At 37.4% G+C, this 14,894-nt stretch overlaps 2 protein-coding genes across 2 annotated transcripts; one reads left to right on the forward strand and one right to left on the reverse strand.

Annotated features, from left to right (window-relative positions):
• Positions 1-5,971: 5,971 nt before the first annotated feature.
• Positions 5,972-9,194, forward strand: LOC103931025 (autophagy-related protein 8C-like). Its single transcript, XM_009340433.3, has 5 exons — positions 5,972-6,238; positions 6,933-6,988; positions 7,448-7,500; positions 8,736-8,854; positions 8,948-9,194. The coding sequence occupies exons 1-5, from the start codon at positions 6,202-6,204 to the stop codon at positions 9,034-9,036; spliced, it is 354 nt and encodes a 117-aa protein (XP_009338708.2). The 5' UTR covers positions 5,972-6,201; the 3' UTR covers positions 9,037-9,194.
• Positions 9,195-10,309: 1,115 nt separating this feature from the next.
• Positions 10,310-14,022, reverse strand: LOC103931043 (transcription factor MYB120-like). Its single transcript, XM_018643449.2, has 3 exons — positions 13,541-14,022; positions 12,234-13,245; positions 10,310-11,932 (listed from the first exon to the last, which is right to left on the reverse strand). The coding sequence occupies exons 1-3, from the start codon at positions 13,913-13,915 to the stop codon at positions 11,673-11,675; spliced, it is 1,647 nt and encodes a 548-aa protein (XP_018498965.2). The 5' UTR covers positions 13,916-14,022; the 3' UTR covers positions 10,310-11,672.
• Positions 14,023-14,894: the final 872 nt, after the last annotated feature.

Here is a 14,894-nt window from a genome sequence, read left to right on the forward strand (position 1 = left end):
CTTCGCAAGCATTACAAATGTGAGATGGATGTATAAATGACCCTTCCTAAGTAAAAATTTGCAAATCCCTCTCGCATACCTTTATAATACTCATAAAGGGCATTTCTATCATTTTTATCTAACATTTCATAGTTTTTTTTATTAACTTGGCCTCAGTCTCTTAAACTTAGAAATTATTCACTTAAACAACTTTAACAAACTAGGAATTGAAGTTTGTTAGTTTTTGGTCGTATGCTTATTTTTTCTTTATTAGATTAATATTTTTTTTTTAAATTATAATGTTGTACTCTTCTTGTTTAAACTTTTAAGTAGGTCGGATCTCATATTTACAGATTAAAATCAAAGTTTAAGCCTATGTTTCTAATAACATAAATAATCTTCTGTTTTAATTAAAATGTTAAGCATATAAGCGCACTGGTGCTCAATGCTCATCTCACCTACCACACCCAAAACAAAAGCACTTAAGCACACTTATGTCCAAGAACTTGATGGAAAGGAAACTAGTACCTAAACTAGCAACCGTCTTTGGTTTGGTTTTATCACAAGCCAGTCTCCAAGACCCAAAATATGCATTTCATGTTAAATGAGAAAATGATTAAAGCATCTCTCTCCATAGTTTGTTTCTCCATAGCTTTTCAGTTTATAAATAGTCAGCTTGCTTTTTAAAATATTTTTCTACTTGTGCACGAAATTTTATTTCGTTAGGAGACTTGACTTCCCAAACATTAGTAACTGTTCATTAGAGTATGATGTGTGTACTTAAGCATGAAGGTGGACTTGGTCTTCATGATTTGACTGCTTTGAACTTGACAGCTTTGCTTAGTTTTAGCTAGGATGCTTTACAATCTTCTTCTTTGTGGGATTCTTTTGCTTATCAACGTTTTCTTCTTGTGCCTTACAAAAAAAAGATATCTGCCTTCTGTGTGGCATGGTTTGAAGCGTGCTTTGCTTATTCTGAATAACAATAGTCGTTGGATTATTGGCAGTGGGAGGTCAGTTTCCTTTTGGTTCAACAAATGGTTGGATGACCCGATTATTGGCCCTTCATTATCTTCATCATTTCACCTACAGTTCTAGCTCGGGTTTCAAATGCTATTGAAGCTCATATGTGATTTTTGCCAAATTATTTTATAGATTTATTCCCTTCTATGGTGTAACAGATTCTTTGTTTACCTTTGTCTTTAAATGTAGAGGATGACACATTAATCTGGGAGCCTTCGTCTTTTGGGAAATTTTCCATTTCTTCTTGTTATCATCTTATTTGGGAAAAAAAAGAAAAAAAACATAGTGATATTGCTTGGGCTAAGTTTATTTGGTGACATTTTATTTCGTCTCGACTGTCTATTTTGGCTTGGTGGCTTTTTCTTAATAAACTTCCTACTGCAGTGCATACGATGTGGTATTCATTGGAATCCATTTGTTGTTTATGTCATAATTCAAAAGAATCTCCTATTCATCTTTTCTTCGGGGATCAGATATCTAGGCAGGTTTGGAGGTAAGTAGCATGTCAATTTGGTATCTCTTTGTCTTTTTCAGATTTTTTGGTTGTTGTTTGAAATGTCTATGTACGTAAGTCCATTTCCCTACAGTTGCACAATCTTTGGTTTTTGGGGTGTTTCTATTTGTTTGGACTACACTTGGAAGATAACTTTATACGCCTCTCACACATATCATGAGGAAATGTTGTTGTGGACAATTGTGCTAACATGGACTTGTTTTCTCCACCTTTGGTATGGTATGATTTATCTCCGTTGCTAGTTTGTGCTACTTTGTTTTCAGACCATGTTGGCTTTCGTGGCTTCTACTTCTCAAATTAATGTGCATCTCGACATACATGTTTGTCTCAGTTCCTTGTTTTTCTTTTTTTTTTTCCTTGTATTATGAGAAGTTAGGTTTATGTCCCCTTAGTTAGGTGCAACTTTTTTTTATTATCAATAAAAAAAAAAATTTGTACCATTAAGATTTTCTAAAAAAATGATTATCTTTTCGATTTTACTAGTGATTTAACTTCAAAATTTATTTTCACTGTCAATTTAACTTAGCATCTTCAATAACACTAATTATTTTGGGAATTGTTATTAGCACTCCAAAAATCTCATTCTACACTTCAAATTTTCTATATTAGAAAAGAAAAATACACTTGCGAGGAGTGTAGAATGAGATTTTTGGAGTGCAAATAACACTTCTCATTATTTTAACCAATTCTCAATATTTGTTATTGTTTCAACACGAGAGGGTATGTCAAAAATGAGAGAGTGCAACCAGTGAGTGAATTTTAATATTATTTAATGTTTAACTTATGGGTAAATTCTACTAGCTCATTATATACTGAGTTAAAGCAAGTTCTGGCGACCATGAACCAGCAACCTAACAAACACCAGAGGTGAAGACCAACCAAGCACCAACAACAAAAAGAGAAGCAGAAGTCAACGTCATCCATTGAACTCCACATAGAACCAATCTGCCACCACCAATGGTATAAAATCGGGGAGGAAGTCAGTGGAACCACTGACAATAGTGCCGAGACTGATATACAGGTGGAAGGTGGTGGTGCGAACACCCAAGCTGAGGCTTTACACACTTTTCGATCAAGCTGTTGGGGGCGGAACAAAGTGAGAGCATATCGGATCCAAAGTGAAATCGATAGAGAGTGATCACAGGTGGGAGGGAATGAAGGTGAAAAGAGTGGATGCATGGAGGGGAAAATATAGTGGAGAGGACAACATGGAGACACCGAAACGAAGTTTTCCGATCGGGGCAAGGAGTGGTTCCAATTGATACGCAAGGGCTGATAAATAGAAGGGAGAAAACAGAAAAAGAAAAACGATAGGGAATGCCACGGGTCGTGGTCGAAGCTAAGGCTTGAGGCTAAACTGGAGACTAGGAAACGAAACACTCACTCACAGAAAGAAAAACTCTCACTCAGAGAGAAATCTCTCAGGCGGAGAGAAGGTGTTTTTTCTGTAAATATATCTTTTGTTTCCCTTAAACCATTTCTCTTAACTATATCTAACTATGTATTGTTCACAAGTAAATTTAGCTAGCTATCCTTTTGACTAGTCTCTTATAAATGCTTCTTATCAAGAATCACTCTGCACTCCAGGAGCCACATCCAGAGTCCAGTTCTAGAAATTACAATTTCTCTAATCATACTAATAAATCCAAAAACATCGTCAAGTATCACTTGCTTTTATTGCTTTTAATGATTTCTTTTATTTCTGATAAACCCAAATTTATCACCTCTTAAAATAAAATATCATTCCACCGAAAGATTATAGGGATAAAACTTCTTAGATTTGAATATAATACTTGCATAAAATTAATAAAGTCACCCTTTTGACAGTCAAATAGTAATAGACTAGTAATAATATGATTCTAATTCACCTTTGAGGAGAATCGAAACAAAGACTTCTCACTTACATGTGAAGCAGAATATCGCTAGACCATAATAGTAATTGTATTAAATACACAAATTATATATAACTATTAGATAGTGATTGTATTTAATACATATAAGTATTGTAGCCAATTCTTAAGTTCTTGGGTGTTAGAAACACAAAAAATGTTGCATGGGGATACATTAGTTGAAGAGGTATCTTCAACTTGCCCCATGAATTTGTAAGCTATTGCCATTTTTCCACCTAATTTTTTATTTTAGTCAATTCCCCTCTGAACTTTTATTATTTGCCAAAATTTCTCCTACAATTGGTTTTTCTAGTTTTCCAACCAACATTTCATCCATTTTTGTCACGTATTTTTTTAGGGTAAACAAGTTAGTTTGTTTCTCACTAAGAATTAAACAGTAGGGTAAACAGGTAAAATAGGTTGCGGATATAGGGTTTAGTGATTACAAAATGACTCTTTTACCTTCCGAAGTCGTGGATAACACGACTAAAATGGATGAATTGTTGGATGGAAAACTCGAAAAACTAATGGTAGGTGAAATTTTGTCAAATTTGAAAAGTTCAGGAAAATAGTAATTGCCACAATGGAGTAGGAGCGTAAAAAATACCATAGTCCGCCCTAGTTCAAGTAGAATTGAACCAGTTTTCTGTTGGGTCGCATGACGTTGAAGAAGAATCAGTAACAGTGAAAAGGTGAAGAAATTTGGTTTTCCTCATAGAGGTATTTGTCGATTCCCTTCCCGAAGTTATAAGGAGCTACCAATTTTTTCCTAAGCCTTAATGTTGGCCAATTAGCCCCTTAACTTTTATAAATGGTCAATTTCTCCCTAAAATTTAATTTTAGCCAGTTAACCACTGAACTTTTATAATTAGCCAATTTCCCCTGTGTTAGATTTTGGAAATTTTCATCTATCTTGGTCACGTGCATGACACATGACAATCGTTTGAGGGCAAAAATATAATTTTATCCCCAATATGGACAACATTTTTTTTCTTCTTTTGCACTAATTCACTCCGTACACTTTCTGTTTGAACTCTATCCCTAATGTGGACAACTATGAATCTTTTCTGTGGTCTTACTTTTGTAGCAACATGTTGGGGTTGTGGTGCCAATTTATTAGCCTGACTTGATTCACATGACTATCTCGGTTCACCTATTTCAATTCATGACCCAAATTCAAATAAAAAGAGTAATTACTCATCTCAACAAAATCAATACTAGAGATTGGCAATGACAAACGTTCGGGTGCTAATCATCTAAAATTAAAGTTCAAGAGAAAGATTGGTCAATTATAAAAGTTCAGGAATAAAAGTAAAATTCTAAAAGAAAATTGACCAATTATAAAAGTTTAGATTGGTAATTGATTAAAATTAAAATTCGAATTCGAAGAATACCTCTTCCTGATGACTAGGAAAAAGTAGTTGTCTAGTCACATTCTGATTCCATTGAGTATTATGGATTTGGATCCTCGCCAGATTCCCTCCTTGGGATCCTAGGGATCAACGCATGCGACTATTGATAAAAAATCGTACAACCATAATTTTTTTTTTTTTTATATTTTTCACGTAAAACGAAACTGCTTTACTTTTAAAAATATAAAAATCATTTAATTGGAGCCACACAATTTTTAATTAATGGTTCATGTACGTTGATCCCTAGGGTCCCAATAGGGATCCGGCCAGGATTCAAATCCAAGTATTATCATCTCAGGCCATCTCCAATCGAAGGGTTCAGAGGGCTAGATGGCCGAAAATAGACTGAAAATCGGCTCCAACCGAGGGCTAGGCTAGAAGGCTCTGAAATCTGAGAGGGCCCCACGGAATTGGAGAGGGCTAGAGGGCTGGCCATTTTTTTTTTTTGCTTATGTTGGATTTCCTGTCGGTTATAATCGACAGGAATACATTGTATTACTAATATAAATGTATTACTGTCGATTATAACCGACATTAATACATTTATACTAAATAATACAAATGTATTCTTGTCGGCTATAACCGACAAGAATTCTTTGAATATTTTTTTTAACAGTTTTATTATTATTTTTTATTTACAAAAATTTTCCTATAACTTCTATTTTTCATATATTTTTTTTTAAATTCTATTTTTTTCTATAACTTTTATTTTACAAATTTGTTTCATATTTTTTTTTAAATTTCATTTTTTCCTATAACTTCTATTTCACAAAATTTGTTTCATTTTTTTTAATTTTATTTTTTTCTATAACCTCGTAAGCCATTATACAACATTAAATTAAATTAAATAACATAAAACAACATTAAACAATATTAATACATTAACCAACATAAAAATTATATGACATAAAAAAACATTTAACAACATGAAACTTAAACAACATTTAAGTTGTAGTTTTTAAATAATAAATTATGTTTGGCCCTCAGTTGAAGGTGGTTTTTTGTGAGAGGGATAAAACGAACCCTCTAGCCTTTTGGCCCTAGGTTGGAGACGAAGACAAATATGACCCTGTACTGTTTATTAAATATTAATATCTTGAAAAATCTTGAAGGACCAAATGGCTAAAACGAGATCAGCCCTCAGAGATGGCCTCAGATTCCCAATTGTCAACGTTTCTCTCCTCTCTCTCGCTCTTTCCCAAATTTTGTTCCTTTCTTATTCTTCATAAGATATTCTGGTAACAAGTTTATAATAAAGAAAGGGGCCTTTTCTTTTGTAATTTTTTTATTACCCTCATTTTCGATCAGAAACCCTAATTTGTTTCATTTTCTGCGGTTGATTGGAACTCAGAAGTGCTACAGAAACAGTCAAAGCTAATCCTCCATGGCCAAAAGCTCCTTCAAGCTCGAACAACCACTCGGTTCTCTCTCTCTCTAACACACAAACACACAAACACACAAGTATTTTATGTTTTTTGTGCTGATGGGATTGTGATTGATCTTGAGTGACCCTGAATTTTGTTGATCGATGTGTATCTTGCAATTTCCCTAATAGTGGAACCAAAGATTTAAAAGTTGTATTCAATTAGGTTTAAGATAAATGCTTTGATTTGGGTTTTGTGTGAAATTCACTTCTTTTCCCCAATTCTTGTTCTTCCTCTGTATGATTGTGAGTTATATGATCTGGGTTGTTGCTGTTTTAAGATTTGATTGGGATGATAGTTTTCTCTCCCAACATATGTTCTTTACTTGTGGTTATGTGATTGAATTGATCTAGACATTTCTGTTTTGATTGTAAATTGTAATTATACTTTGTGTGACGTTCTTTTTTTCTGGATTTACTAAATTAGTAGTAGTGGAGTCATGCAAGAGAATTAAGCAAAGAATATTGAGCAGGTGAAAATGAATAGGAGTTGGAGCCTGCGAATGAAAATGGACGCGTATCGAAGTAACTAACCACTCATGGTGTTGCTTGCCTAACTATTTAACTTTGGATGTGTAGGAATGGTCATGGAAAGGCAGCATCAAACTATGTTTCTTACATCTTCCAGTATATCTAGGCCGGCTGGTTATTTGTTTGTTCCTTATAAACTATTTTAAATTATTTTGTTCCAGAAAGGAGGCAGGCAGAAGCTGCTCGGATCAGGGAGAAGTATCCTGACAGAATTCCGGTATGAATATTGACTATTGAGTATCATTTCTAGTTCATGAAGAGGCCGTGTTATGAAGGCTGAATTGTTCAGTTAGAAGCTAAGGCCTTGTAGAGCCTAAGCACAATGTGATTTATCAAATTTAACTTCTTTCTCGGAAATTATTAAATTTAACTTCTTTCTTGAAAATTATCAAATTTAACTTCTTAAAATGTTAATTAATACAAATATTAAATCCAAAAAAAATGTGTTTACCCTTGAACGTTGCAAAAATAGCACATGCTTTATGTTTGAGTTGTGCCTTCTGAAGGGGCTTCATCAATGGTCATAAGTTCTTCATGTAGAACTCATTTAGCTTTGGACTTGAACTGCAGTGCCTTGTAATAACACTTTTAAGATCCTTTTTCATGTGCTTCATGTCATATGTGGTTCTTTTTTAATTATGTGTTTTCTTATTCTTCTTTAATTGTGTTTATATAGGTTATTGTGGAGAAGGCTGAAAGAAGTGACATACCAGACATTGACAACAAAAAGTCAGTCTCCGTTTGTATTTCATATGCTCTTTGTATCTTGTCTGTTCTTAATCATGTTTCTTCCTGTTTTGTTGATTGCTCCTTGAGGCTTTCTTGATCGAGTTATGCAATTTTCCAAAAGGTTTTCAATTTCGACAATGTGATGAGTGAGAGAGAGACACATGCACACACTTCTTTGGTAAGGTCAAGGCTTCATTCTGACTTGCTTACGTGTGGTGTGCTTACTAGCATTCTCCAATGTTTAGAAGGTTGTCTTTTTGAAGTTCATATACAGAGCTGATCTTTTGCGCAACTGCAATTTTCATAGATTTTACACTAAAAAATTAATCCGAGTCGTCCGTAGAAACAGAAGTGGTGCTTGAATTAGATGACTGACATGTGTATCAAGGAAAATATTTTTATTTTCTTTAATTTCATTCCCCTCTCGCTTCTGCCCCACCACACTCTATCCTCCTCTCCACCTCTTACCTCTCTTTCCATCTTCCTTGTTGGACACCCCAAACAAAAGAACAAGCGAGAAAATCATCCTTGCCCTCCACCCCACCACCATCCTAACTCCAAAAAAGCACTACAACCACCACCAAATCACGGCCTAAATTTTCACCAACACCATTGAAATATTCTTAAATGAAACCTTTTCTGGTGTGGTAGGGATACTAAAACTTTTGGCAGGTAACCTTGCCTTATTCAAACCAATCAAATCTTCATGTTTCGGATTTTTATGATTTGGTCTTTGGTTTGTGATGCTTTCATTGGAGATCCGCATCCCAATCTTGTCTTGGTTGGGGTCTCTGACGAGGAGGGAGAAGGGGAGGGAAGTAGTGGAGAGAGAGCGTGTGTGGTTGGGCAGGAGAGAGAGAGAGAGTGGAGAAGGACTGTGTCAGTCATCTAATTCAAGGACTACATTTGTGACGGCTCGGATTAATTTTGTCGTGTAAAACCTATATGCGACTGTCGTACAAAAGATCAGCTCTGCATTATCTTGTGTTTGTGTGCCTTGCTTTCTGGCACCCTGCAATTTTTCAGAACGTTATTGTTTCGAAAAATGTCTTTCTTTTAACACTTGCAACTGTGTAGAGATACTTTTGTAAGTTCATTATGTCATAAGAATACACGTTTGTGCACTTGTAAGTGTTGAGTATATGTTTTTACAGTTGGATTATCTTCAGTTACTGATGTGATCAAAGTCACCAATATCTGTAAAACATTCTTGTAATGGTCAATGATGGAAACAGGTATCTGGTTCCTGCTGATTTGACGGTTGGGCAGTTTGTTTATGTAGTCCGAAAGAGGATTAAGCTCAGTGCCGAGAAGGCCATATTTATATTTGTGAATAACATTTTGCCACCCACTGGTGAGAATCCTACTCCAAAAATGTGTCATGTATACTATACATACCATGTCGGTCCCTATTCCTGAACGCGTATTTGGGTTTGTGGTATTACAGCTGCTATGATGTCTGCTATCTACGAGGAAAACAAAGATGAAGATGGTTTCCTCTACATGACCTACAGCAGTGAAAACACATTCGGTTAGTTCTGATGAAATCAAGCAGAGATTGTGTATCTTAGAAATCAGAGTCACTCAACGATGACAGTATCTTAGAGTAGACAACAAATACAATGAGCATGTAATCAACATAAGCAGACTACTTTTCGCTCGATGAAAACTGAATAGATCATTTTAAACTTAAATCACTTGACTTAAAAGTACAACTTCACTAAAACTTTGAGACAACTATAGTATCTCACATCAGAAACATGCATGATAGATAGTGTAAACTAAAGAATCTGATACTCCCTAATTTGGGAGGGGTTTGTGCTGTATCTCTTCGAACATCTATAGGTGACAAAAAGGAAAGTTGCAAAGCCATCAAACAATTCTGTATACCTAAAAATTGTCTCAACTCTGAAATAAGCAAACTTGTATATATAGGTGTTAAAATATATGTTTCTCTGCCTTTGATGGAGGTTTTTATGCTAAAACATGTACAAGTGGAATTAAAACAAGCGGCAGGATTTGGTGACAATTTCAATATGGATCACATAACAATTCTCAATCATCTGTCTTCTTCTTAGTAGATTGTTCGAGTTAGCCATGGCTGAAAGCTTAGTATGCATACTGCAATAAGGTACTAAGATGTTGACACTAAGGCTATCTCAAACTGAAGGGTCTAGAAGGCCGAAAATAACCTTAAAACTGTCTCCAACTAAGGGTCAGGCCAAATGGCTCGTGGGCTCCATTGGACCAAAATGGGCCAAAAGGCCAACCGGTCGGTTCAAATGAGCTAGCCAACCGACCCTGGGCTGGGCTAAAAATTTTGATTTTCAATAGCTAGCTAACGTCAGTTAGCCGTTATTTTTTAATTTATGAATTTAATTAATTAATTTATTTATAATTTTTTTTACATTTTGTTTTTTGGGCCAATTTTTTTTTAAAAAAATATTTAATTAAGGCCTAGAAAGGTGATTGGTTCTATGTGGGGATGTTGCTTTTTATAAGCAGGTTTTATTGCTCAAACCTCTTCCACAGCGAATGTGGGACAAATATAATGGGTGCTCCAAATATAAGCTTCCTATTAGAGATGGTAAATGTGCATTTATACATGGTAAATGACTAAATGTGCATTTAATTTAAGTTGTAGTTTTTAAATTTAAATAATATGTTTGGCCCTATGGCCATTTGGCCTTCGGTTGGAGATGGTAAGAAATATGGTCCTATACTGTTCATTAAAATATTAATTTCTTGGAGGACTAGAGGGCTAAAACGAGCCTTTTGACCAGCCTTCAGTTGGAGATGACCTAAATACCTTCATCAATGGCTGAATGCTTCGTATGCATACTGAACCTACTGCTTCAACTTGTTGCCGAGCCAAGTATTTCTCCATCCACTCCTGTAACAGAACAAACCAAAAGATTGTGCATAGGCGCATTGTTTGTTTAGTTATTTCCGGAGACTAGCTATATTCTCTACTAGATGGAAACAAAAGTACCATCACACAACCAACTTACATGACCCGGGTGCTCTGCATCCAAAATTCAACCCGCAAAATTCGCTCACCTGTCACTTGATCCTTTTGTTCATCAAAGCGTGTTAAAAAAATGTTCAGTTACCAAAACTAAGGTCATCAATTGCATGATCATAAAAGAAACAAAACAGTAAATTTGACAGCAATAATTCCAACAAAAAAACCCAATGTAAACAAGTTACGATGTCAAAGAGGAGTTAGAAAACACCTGGTCACTTGGTAATAGGTAAATAAAAGTCAAACATGCATGTTGAAAGCTGCAAAAGTATTAACGCTGTTGATAATAAAACATGAAATGAAATGGAAGTTCTTTAGTAATGGACTAAGGCATAACGTAACAAGATGTACCTTTACGTGAACTGAAATTTTAGCATTTAAAGGTTTTTATGCAGAATGTAACTCAATTAAGAATTGGCTAAAAGAATATTTACTTCAAATGGCAGTTCATTCAGATATAAGTGATTGAAAGTAACAAGACGTACCACTTGTTAGTTGTTACCCCTCGTCACAGGGCACCCACCTGTCGCAAACCGAGACAGGAATAAAATCTGTAACATTATGTGTTGGATGTCACAGTGCTTAGTAAAGAAAAAGGACATCAAAAGAAGCCAAAACAATTAGCTTCTTCAAAAAGCCCTTAAAAACGGAAATCAAATTATGACAGTTGAGTCGCTTTCTTCGTCCTGGTGCTGCTTACAAAAGGAACAAAATCAGAGATGCGACTGATAAAAACCCAACGCTATCCTATTGAATCATAATCCTAGAGAATCAATCACTGCAAGCAGGTGAATTTTTAAAATTCAAGCTAATTGAAAAGAACCGAATAGAACCAGAAACCCTAGGCGATCAGAAACGAAGAATGACGTAGGATCCATTATTGATCAGGAAAAAAGAAAACGTAGAATACCATTATCTATCAGTAAAGCTCAGCTCTCTACATAAACATAAATTAATATTACAATATATACCAGGCTGGTAAGTCTGAAGACAATGATAACCATGATGAAAACAAACACCATCAAGGAAAATTACTTAAAAAAAAAAAAAATACACTCTCTTAATTAAGCCATCAGAGCTTTTATTTCACTCTCTATAATATGTAATTATATATACTATTCTGTTATGTATGTAGATGGAACTATCCTCAGCAAATCCCAGGCAAGTTATCCCAAGAGCTAGAGGCTCTCCCATGCTCTCCTGTGGCAGTAATGGGGAACAATGAGGCCATATGCTGCAAGTCAAAATCCAAACTGGTGTCCGTCACGCCAGACGAGTGACCATTGGAGAGTTCTCCGCTGTCGCTATACCAATCGGAGACTGGCTCGGTTGAAGGGATGAAGCTGAACAGCTTTGACAAGTCTTCAGGCATTGAATTCAGGTGATCATCATGGATTGGTTTTGCTTCTGCATGTATATAGAGAGAAAAAAATGTAAATTCTTTATGATAAGCAGATTAATCAACAAAAAAAAGTTGAGAAAGAAAAACTGATTCCTAGGGAAGAGAGAGAGAGGAAGAGAACTAGGTTGGGCACAAAGGAACTAAAAGGATGAGCATGAGACGAGCTGTAATTATCTCAGACTTCCTCGCTTAGAGGCGCAGATTTGTCTGACAAATTGAATTGCATGCACACAATGAAACAGTGGTATTTAAAAGCAACAGAAATTAAATAATAAATACTGAACTAAAGTTATAAATATAATTCACCGAATAATGAGCTAGCCATGGAGGTTGTAGACTGCAGCCACCGGCCATAATCATCCGACACTTGCTTGTCATCAAACGAACCCAACATCCCATTTCCTCTCATCCGTGAATTATTGTTTCCACCACCGCCGCCGCCGCCGCCACCGCGAGCTAATGCCTCAGCCTCTTGTAACATGTCTTCCAGCAGCCCATTACCGCTGTTATTCTCATCGGCCACTGACTCCGCCGCCACTGCTGAGCTTACGTTGGCATCAATGGTAATCTCGGAGTGCATTTGGGAAACTTGGTTTGAAGGGAGCTCCGACTGGACTGAGTAAACTGAGCCGGAAGGCGACAACAAACCGTCGGAGTACTCGAACTGTGCTGGTGGCATTGGCGGGAAAGGGTTGTTAAACGTCCTCGGGAACTGAAAGGAAGATATATCGGGCATCGTGCTAGTGCCAGCAGCTGTCAACTGAAAGGAGGCGATGTCAGGCATCGAGCTAGTTCGTAGAATCGAAGTGTACCGTTGCGGGGTTGGGGAGATCGGCGGGGAATATCCAACGGAGTCGCGGTAGCGTTTGTAGCGGAGCGGGGCGCCGAGGATCGGGGCGGGGCGGTGGAAGGTGAAGGAGGGGGTAGAGGAGGAGAACGATGAGGTGGAGGCGGTGGCGGTGGGGTCAAAGAGGGGGAGGGAAGTAAGAGAAGTGGGTTTGGGTTGGTGAGGGGACGAGAGAGGAGAGAGACATGGAGTAGTTGGGGAGTGCGGAGGGATGTGGTGGTGGTGGTGGGTTTGGGTGGGGCTTTGGATTTGGAAGCAAAATGTTGGGGATGGGGAATTATCGGTGTTGGGCGGGTTTAGTACTCCGTTGGGTATGGTCAGAGAAGTGGGTGGGGAATGGGAATGGGAATGGGAATAGGAATACTGGGATTGCTTGATGTCATGGGGGTATAATGGTAATCCTTGGCGTTGCCTCCTCTTCACCCTCGTGTTCCAGTAGTTCTTTATCTCGTTGTCTGTTCGTCCAGGTAACTAAAAACCAAAACGTAAAACTCAAAAAAGAAAAATTAATTGAGTGTTTGTTTCGTAACAGAAAGTAATTGCAGAAAAAAAAGCTGTTTTTTTTCAAAAGCAGGAGAAGGAAGAAAATAAGCAGTCAAATTCCAGCATTTTGTTTCTTTAAAAAAAAAAAAAAAACAAAAACAAAAACATGGATTTTATTTGCAGCACCAAAAATCAAAAACCCAGAAATGAAATCAGGCGAAAAGATGAAATGATGAAAAATAAAAGTTGCTTTTTCCAAAAGCGTTTTGTAAATAGTAGGTACCTGCGAAGCCATGCGAGCCCATTTATTACCGTACTTGGAGTGGAGCTCAAGAATGAGCCTTTCCTCGTCCGGAGAGAAGGAGCCTTTCTTCAAATTGGGGCGGAGATGGTTGGCCCACCGCAGGCGGCAGCTCTTGCCGCACCGGTTGAGGCCCGAGTTCCTCTGCACCGAGTTCCAATTTCCCTCGCCGTGCTTCCTCACGTAATCCATCAAAATCTGGTCCTCCGCTGCGGTCCACGGCCCTTTCTTCAGACCCTTGCTGCCCTCCACCACGTGCCCACCACCTCCGTCACCTCCTCTGGACTCCGGCAGTCCCTGGCTCTGTAGCATTGAACCGCCATTGATATTGATGCTGTCGTCGCTGTTGGGTGTCATTATCAAATCACGATCAACAAACGCACCGCAGAGATTCTGGTTCGCCCAGCAAAGTCAATATCACACCCAGACAGAAAAGACAACAAAAGCTTTATGTAATTATGCACTTTTTTGTGGGACCCTTTATCCGATCATATATCACAGTAATATTTTATTTGGGGTATAGTATTTGTATTTGTGTCTTTTTTTTTTAATGTTTTGGGATGGTAGCGGTATGAGGGCATCACAGAGACCCCTCTCCTCCTTTCTAATGGTATTTACTGCAACCTTTTAATCCTTTTGGGATTCTGGGGCTGTAGTATGCTCTAGTATGAAAGGAGAAAGAGGGGCAGAGAGACCGAGGAGGCGGCGGCGGGTGGTGCAGGTGGTGGGAGAAGGAACCAAAAAATTACAAGAGAAAGAAAATAAGAGATGAGTCTGTGTTGTATGTGGTGGTTGGGGAGGAGGTGGTAAACCTGAAAATATATGTATGGGTGATTTGGAAAGCAAGAGCTGGGTGGGCAGAGAGTATTGAGGGTGTGCTAGTCAGACTCCAAGCTGTACCATATTTTTTATGAGGCTGCCGATCTTTTTGCCCAATTGGTTTCCAAGTTTTTTTTTTTAATTTTGGCAACAGAAATCATAGCTGGAGTGATTATTGTGGTAAAAAGAGTAAATACAGATTGGTTTGGTTATTTTTGGGGGAAGTGGGTAAAGTGGCAGTTGCCATGTCAATCGGACTGGAGAAGGGGTGGAAGTTACTAGAGACGGCGACGTATGCTGCCGCTAGACTTTAGTGATGTTTTTTTAGCCTCGTTGGGAAACTATTTTTCTTGGGTACACATCGGTTTTCATACCGGTCATTTTTTGGCAAAAGAATGGAAATCGTTGCCCTCAAATTCCGTCGAGGCAGATGATGAAATTCCGTCTGCCCCTAGCAGCTGATTCGAAATTAATGGCGAAGTACAGTAAAACAAGTCCACATAAACCCTCGCACGGA

This window comes from the organism of the source record quoted next, unplaced genomic scaffold, assembly GCF_019419815.1.
Source record: "Pyrus x bretschneideri cultivar Hongxiangsu unplaced genomic scaffold, Pyrus_bretschneideri_v1 Contig38, whole genome shotgun sequence".
NCBI lineage: Eukaryota > Viridiplantae > Streptophyta > Magnoliopsida > Rosales > Rosaceae > Pyrus > Pyrus x bretschneideri.

Excerpts from the sequence above, each read along its gene's own strand:
- LOC103931025 (XM_009340433.3), top strand. The coding sequence starts at position 6,202 with ATGGCCAAAAGCTCCTTCAAGCTCGAACAACCACTCG. Across the intron at positions 6,989-7,447 it reads AGTATCCTGACAGAATTCCG|GTTATTGTGGAGAAGGCTGA; the intron begins GTATGAATATTG and ends GTGTTTATATAG. Across the intron at positions 8,855-8,947 it reads TAACATTTTGCCACCCACTG|CTGCTATGATGTCTGCTATC; the intron begins GTGAGAATCCTA and ends GTGGTATTACAG.
- LOC103931043 (XM_018643449.2), bottom strand. The coding sequence starts at position 13,915 with ATGACACCCAACAGCGACGACAGCATCAATATCAATGGCGGTTCAATG. Across the intron at positions 13,246-13,540 it reads GGGCTCGCATGGCTTCGCAG|TTACCTGGACGAACAGACAA; the intron begins GTACCTACTATT and ends TTTGGTTTTTAG. Across the intron at positions 11,933-12,233 it reads CATGGCTAGCTCATTATTCG|AAGCAAAACCAATCCATGAT; the intron begins GTGAATTATATT and ends ATATACATGCAG.